Genomic DNA, 7,360 nt, shown 5'->3' with positions numbered 1-7,360 from the left:
CTCCGCCGCCCGCCCCGCCGCCGCCAGGTACCGCGCGCCTCGACGGGCTGGGGGCCGATGGGGACCGCAGAGCAGCGGACGGGGCGGTGGCGGGAGGTGGTGGGCCAGTGACTGTCCCCTCCGTGGCCTCTGTGGACACGCCTCGTCGCCCTGCGGAGTGGCGAGATCGAATGGGGGGCCGCCCGCCACCGGTGCGGACAAGGGAGGGAGGCGCTGGGCCAGGCACGGACTGTCTGCTCCCGTCGTGTCCCTCGCCCGGGGTGGGAGGAGAGCCCCCGCCGCAGAGCGGAGCTGCCCTTCAGTCCCAGAGCAGTTCTCCGGGCAGGCAGGGGGCCCTTCTTCAGGGCCTGCAGCCCTTGCGCCGAGATCCCTTCCCCAGTCGATTGGCAACGTTGCAGGGGGGTCACTGGGTTGGCCTGAAGCAGCAGAAGACCCTTCGAGTCCAGGGGCAACTCTGAGACCAACACAGTTTCAGTCTGGGTATAAGCTTCCGTGTGCACACAACACCTTCTACCCAGAATTAAACTTTGTTGGTCTTAAAGGTGCCTGTAAAGTAAAGGTTCCCTTGCTGAAAGCCAGTCAAATCCGACTCGAGGGTTGCGGTGCTCATCTCCGTTTCCAAGCCGAAGAGCCAGCGCTGTCCAAAGACGTTTCCGTGGTCATGTGGCCGGCATGACTAAACACCAAGGCGCGCAGAACGCTGTTACCTTCCCACCGAAGTGGTACCTATTTATCTACTTGCAATTTCTTGCTTTCGAACTGCTAGGTTGGCAGGAGCTGGAACTAGAGACGGGAGCTCACTCCGTCATGCAGCACACTCGGGTCTCGGAACTGCTGAACTACTGACCTTCCAAAGCCTGCAGTTCAGCGTCATAACCACTTGAGCCACCGCAGCTCCTGCCTGACTGGACTCGAATTTTGCTCTGTTGCTTCAGACCAACAAGGCAACCCTGCACCGGAATCGATTTTCGTGGCAAAAACCTGACACGATCCTGCACCTGCTGTTCCAACTAGTACCACTATTCAGATTTCTACCCCTTCGTCCTGAAGGTGCACCTGAGGGAAGCATGTCCCCTCACCAAGGAGTGAGTGGCAGTGGCTTGGTGCCACCCCTGCATGCACACGCGCACCACAGTGCGAGCCCATCGGCTACACGTGGGAAGCTGTGTCTCAGGGAATGCCCAGCCTTCCGGTGGAAGCCCCTTCTCTGTCGTGGGGAGCCCCCCATGCCCACTAGCATCCTCCACAGCCTGAGGAGGGAGGCGGCATCCCGTCCGGAACAAAGAAGGGAGAGAACCAACGGGCAGCAAGGAGCCCGCGCACCCACTTCCCCCTCGGTGTGCCTTGTCCTGCATATGTTTATGACATGTGCATGTGGTTGCCAACCTCCAGGTGGGGCCTGGTGGTCTACTTTTATGACTGATCTCCAGACTACAGAGATGCTTTCCACTGGAGAAAATGGCTGCTTTGGAAGGTGGGCTCTGAAACATTAGAAGCCGATGAGGTCCCTCCCCAAATCCTGCCCTCTTTCGACTCCACCCCCAAAATCTCCAGGTATTTCCTAACCCAGAGCTGGTAACCCTATGTGTAGAGGATCCACTCTGCGTAGGGACTGAAGGATGCTAGGCCATGCTGAAAGAGCTGGGGAACGGACTGCAATGAAATGTGACATGCTGATGCAAGGGACATGTATATTCAGGAATGCAATCTTTACATAATTCCGTAAACCGGCCAGTTCATCAATAGAATAGAATTCAAGCGAGGCCATTTAAAACATTTCAGATGACGTCTGTTGAACTGTCTTGCTGTTATAATTAAAAAAAATAATCCTGTCCTTGGGATTTCAGAAGGAGGACTCCCGAAGATTGGTTGAAGGCCATCCCTCTGCAGCGAGTCAAAAACATTGTCATGAAGGAGAGTGTTCCTTACCAGAAATGAAAGAAAGAGACACGTGGAGAGCCACAGGAAAGGTATTAGGCCATTTGCTTAGAGGTAGTGCTGTCTGAAGTCTCGGTTTGTGGGCTTGAGGTATTATCCCCTGCTGCGGGTAAAATCCTAGCTGAGTAAGAATTAGTTTTAAAGGAAACCAGCATTCCCCCAGCATTCAAACTGAACCGTCAGTTGTGCTGCAACATAGGTCCCCAGCATGATTGAGTTTCCAAAGAAGTCGGAATGAGCAAATATTGTAGAGAAATAGAAGTGGAAGGGCCCCTGCAGGCCATCTAGTCCAGCCCCCTCCTCAATGGAGGATTATCCTAAAGTGTTTGTACAGCCGCAGCTTGAAGACTGCCAGTGAGGGGGAGCGCACCACATTACGAGGCAGCCAATTCCACTGCTGAACTAGTCATACTGTAAAAAAAACTTGCAGAATAAAATAACAGTGTTTCAGTTGCAACTGCCACCGCTGTGTTGCATTTAGTTTTCTGTCACTCCTCTTTCTAGTGATTTTTTAAAAATCACCCCTCTTCTCCCTGCACTTGCGCTTTCTCTTTTGTTTGTGGCTCTGCCTCCTCTGGCAGCCATTTTGTCATCAATTCCACCTGCGCTGGCAGCCATCATTTTGTTGGCTGCCCACCACCCTTTCTCAGAACTCCAGAAGTGCCTACAGGCTTGAAGAGTTTGGAGACACCCTGGTATAGGTAATTCTCAAAGAAGAGTTAGCAAAATGGGTCTATTTTGGGTTACCAAAGACTCTTTGACTGGACCTCAAAATTTGAGACTCATATCTACCTAGTATACAGCCTGGTAGTTTGTGAGTTCAGGCCTAGGGATGGGCACGAACTGGTAAAATGGAGGTTCGTCCCGGTTCATGGTTCGTGAGGTCCCACGAACCAGGATGAACCTCTCCCACTTCGCAAACCGGTGTGGGTTTGTGAGGTTTGTGGATCATCCCTCCTTTCTGCTGGGGGGGGGGAGAACTTCCAAAACCCATTAATCGACTTCTGTGCAGCGCCCACTATCAAAACCCATTTAAAGGAAACATTTGGAAGTGGGGGGAGCAAGAGGGATGGCTGAGCATGCTGCAGTAGATGCAAGCCATTTCAGTGATCCCTCTCTCACCCTTGCGTCCCACAACGAACCCCACAAATCTCCAAAACCACATTGACAGTCCTGGGAGGTTGGTATAGGGATGGGCATGAACTGAGGCTCATGAACTACGAACCAAGCCCAGTTCGTGATGAATTTAGGCTCATAATTCAGTTTCTGCCCATCCCTACTCTGGCCTTGTGTACCTGTGACTGGCAGGCAGCGTGGATTGGACAAGCCTTTGGGCTTTGGTTACTCAACAGAGTAGGACCTTCTGTTTGATGCCCTTCAGGATCCAGCACAAGCAACTGACCTTGAGGTCCTTGAGTTGACTTCTGCAGTTGTGTCTGGATGTTGACATTCCCAGGCAGACTCTGACGGGATAAGCAGGAATTACTGTTGTGTTTCCTATTTTCTCTTCCACGGCTTTATATGTCTCAGTTTGATTTTCAGATCCTGTGCTGATGCCAGAAACAAGCAATATTTCCTGAGGTCCCCAGAGGACTTACAAGTGAAAACTGGCAATCTGTGGTTGTCATTTTAGACTTTTTTCCCTGTGGTGTGCTTTCTTGCAGGAAGACCAGCTTCCTTTGGATGCTGATGTAACAGAATTTGCACTAAAAGCAAAAGTCATCTATCCAATCAACCAAAAATTTAGGGTAAGCCTTTTGAATTGTTTTATGAAAACATGAGGGTGACTTATTGACAAACAAGGGGCCTGGGGAGAATGGTGTTAACATGCATGGAATTTCATTTTGGCAACCAGTGTATCCATTTGGGGTAAACATTAGCCAAGGAAGTTGTAATTCCTTTCAACCAAAAATCACTCCCTGCATTTGTTAAGTGGTATGTCTATACAAGGAGCTGCGGTGGCTCAAGTGGTTAAGACGCTGAACTGCAGGCTGTGGAAGGTCAGTAGTTCAGCAGTTCGAGACCCAGGTGCCACATGATGGAGTGAGCTTCCGTCTCTAGTTCCAGCTCCTGCCAACCTAGCAGTTCGAAAGCAAGAGATTGCAAGAAGATAAATAGGTACCACTTCGGTGGGAAGGTAACAGCGTTCCGTGTGCCTTGGCGTTGAGTCATGCCGGCCACATGACCACGGAAACGTCTTCGGACAGCGCTGGCTCTTTGGCTTTGAAACGGAGATGAGCACCGCAACCCTAGAGCTGGATTCGACTGGCTTTCGAGCAAGGGAACCTTTACCTTTATGTCTATACATGGCCATCCCAGGAGTCAAAAACAGGACGGGGTGTGATAGAAGGGCATTGCTGCTGGTGAAGACTCATCACCTGTGTAGAAAAAGGGCAGAGGGTTGGAACCACCAACTCACCTCCCAGACTTGGCCCTGGCAAGAGTTGCGCAAAAGTGCTTCCCTCAAGCCACAGCAGCGGCAGGAGCCCTGAGTCTGCAGGTAGCGGGAGGGTACCATTGCTCGGCTAGTCCGGGGAGCCACCAATTCACTCCTTCCTCCTGGAGCCACTTCAGAAGCAGAAGGTGGCCGGTCTCCTCAGTTGACTCCAAAGCAAACCCTCCACCCAGTTAGCTACAGGAGAAAAGAAAGGAATTCAAATTCCTTTCCCCTCCTTTCTTCATTCTCCCCTGCATTTTGTGTTGAGTTTCAAGTTGTAACATTTATTATCCTTCAAACCATGGAAGGAAATCTCGGGGGGGGGGGACGGCCTGGGGGGCCCCACCCCAACCCCAGCTTGCACAGTCCCTTCTTCCCTCTCATGCATGGTTTCCTTTTCCCTGTCAGCTCTCCCTAGTGCGGCATCTGCACTAGCAAACAATAATTATCTCTTTGCTGCAGAAACCCTTTTCAAGCTGTGGCCCTATATTGAGCGGGGGGGGGGGGGGGGTGGGCATCTGGCTGGTTTCCAGTCAGGAAGACGAGGAATTTAAGAGGAAACAGACCTCCGTTATCTCAGATGTTCTATGGATCTGATGTTGCTTTTGACTGAAAGGATTAATAAAGGATTAACTGGTGGAAACTCTTCTTTCTGATCTGAACCCTAACACAGAATAAGATTTGGGAGGCTCCAAAGGTCATCAAGAACAAAAGTTTTCAGTCCTTGACTCTTTTTGCATTGACCTGTGCACAGAACATATTTCCCAGAACCCCTGTGAATTGAAAAAGGTTTTGGGCCATGGTCTAGGGGGGGCAGCATCAGGTCCCTTGGGGGCCCCCCCACCACCACCCGGCACAAACTCAAGAGTGTATCCTAGAAGTTAGGCCCATTAGAAGGGAGGAGAAGATGTGGCAGATAAACAGCTGTTAAAGGAAGCCTGGCCATTCTTGCTCATGACAGAACTACCCCCTCCCCAACCCTCAGGACAGGACGGGGTACCAGTCAGCCCCACCACCTTCAGCAGACTCTGCTCTGTCCAGTCCACGTGAAATGGTCAGTGCTTGCGGAGAGCTCTCCCTGTTGCTCCAAAAACAGAGGTCATCTTTGAATGATGAAGCCCATTTCCCAGGAGGAGGAGAGACAAAAGTACACCACTTGCCACATTATAAATAGGTGACGAGGCAGGATTTAAGAGATTAAGAGAATTGGGGAGGCGCTGAGGCTCACTGGTAGAGCCTCTGCTTGGCATCTTCAATTAAAAAGACCAGGCAGTAGGTTATGGGAAACACCTCTACCTGAGACCCTGGAGAGCAGCTGCCAGTCTGAGTAGACAATACTCACGTTGATGGACTACGGGTCCGGTTCAGTAGTAGGGGGGCTCATGTGTTCCTGTGTGTTCCTGTGTCCATTCCCTCTACCCACAGCCCTTGGCGGACGGCTCCTCCAACCCCTCCCTGCACGACAGCGCAAAGCAGCCGGTCGTTCTCCCCCATCAGATCCTGGAGGGGTCCACCTCAAGCAGCCTGGGGTCCCTCAGCCAGGGAGCCAAGGAGGACGGGGCTTCATCCACCACCATTCACTCTGCTGCAAGCGATGACAGATACCGGGATCGGACCTTCCTCAAAGTGGCTCATTTTGCTGAACTGCTGACCTGTGACCCGTAAGTCTTGGAGAAGGGACAGCCGCCTAAGAGTCTAGTTACTTTAAATAATGCTGAAAGAGTCGTTTAGTCCACCTGTCCCCTAGGGGGAGCTGTGGAGCATTCTCTGATGTTTAGGGTTTGTTCAATGTTTTATCCTGCAGCTTAGCCTGCCTCTTCTTGTTGCTCGCTCTGCGGTGTTTGCAAGACCTCTGTGTTGCATTAATGGCCTGCAGGCAGTTCTTGTTTTTCTGCAAAATCCTGTTGCAGTAGATTCAGTGAAAGCAAACTCCGAAGTGTGCTTTAGATTATTTCAGAGCCTGCCGACAGTGATAGAGGCAGATTTCAGTTGTTTTGGTTGAAGTTCTGGCCTCTGACTGAAAGACTGTGCCATTGGTCGGTGTATTTCTCTTGCCGATAATCTGAATTCTAGCTGGGCCAGCTCTAAGTCGTGGTTCGGACTTGCAAACAGAATCAGTGTTTATGAACCAGGAATGGACTGAGAGACCCCTCTCATCTGGGGGGGTTGTCAACCTCCTGGTGGCAGCTGGAAGTCTCCTGGGATGACAACTGATCTCCTGGCAACAGAGACCAATTCCTCTGGAGAAAACGGCCACTTCGGCATTATTCTCCACTCTGGAGAAAACGGCCACTTCGGCATTATTCTCCACTGATGTCCTCCCCTTCCCCCCCTGGGCACCCCCCCCCCAAATCTCCAGTTGTTTCCAAGCTTGCATGTGGCAACCCAGCTCTCACTCAAATCTCCGTCAGCTTCCACTCACCAACCCCCCATGATTCATTTTTGGTGTGACGTCCAACAGCCCCCGTCCCAGGTCCCTGCTGTCTGCCATGCAGGGATGAGATTGTGTGGTTTCCCCACTGTCGGTACAACTGCCGATCAAGCGAAGGGGCAGGGGGGCTTCCACAGCCGGGCAGGCGTCTTGTGCTCTGCAGCCGGTGCCCTCGGGCCACCAGCTGGAGAAGACCCATCTTCTGCCTTTGACTCATCACTTGGTTTTCTGAATGTCCGCTGGACGCTTGCTCCTGCCAGCTGTCCACTGTTCACAGTGTCTCCGAGCAGATCGGTGCCGTTCAGCAAGCTACAGTGAGCCAAGCCATGTTCACTGAGCAGAGATTCTTATGACCATATGCCAACCTGCAATAAGTCAGCATTTAGGACCTCTTCAGGGGCGCGTGGCTGCATTCCGCAGGGTTCAGTTCAGCAAGCTACAGTGAGCCAAGCCATGTTCACTGAGCAGAGATTCTTATGACCATATGCCAACCTGCAATAAGTCAGCATTTAGGACCTCTTCAGGGGCGCGTGGCTGCATTCCGCAGGGTTCAG

At 52.0% G+C, this 7,360-nt stretch overlaps 1 protein-coding gene across 1 annotated transcript in view; it reads left to right on the top strand.

Moving 5' to 3' along the window:
* Nucleotides 1-7,360, top strand: part of EVC (Ellis van Creveld protein) — a 54,680-nt gene continuing 47,320 nt past the window's right edge. Inside the window, exons 1-4 of the mRNA XM_015425775.1 lie at nucleotides 1-27; nucleotides 1,848-1,970; nucleotides 3,603-3,686; nucleotides 5,801-6,036. Coding sequence (XP_015281261.1) covers nucleotides 1,935-1,970; nucleotides 3,603-3,686; nucleotides 5,801-6,036 — 356 coding nt within the window. The 5' untranslated portion in view covers nucleotides 1-27; nucleotides 1,848-1,934. The remainder of the gene's footprint in view (nucleotides 28-1,847; nucleotides 1,971-3,602; nucleotides 3,687-5,800; nucleotides 6,037-7,360) is intronic.

This window comes from Gekko japonicus, unplaced genomic scaffold, assembly GCF_001447785.1.
Source record: "Gekko japonicus isolate JY-2015 unplaced genomic scaffold, Gekko_japonicus_V1.1 scaffold1905, whole genome shotgun sequence".
Classification (NCBI taxonomy): Eukaryota; Metazoa; Chordata; class Lepidosauria; order Squamata; family Gekkonidae; genus Gekko; species Gekko japonicus.
The sequence above is the reverse complement of the archived record's forward strand: the minus strand, read 5'-3'. Positions and strand labels throughout refer to the sequence as shown.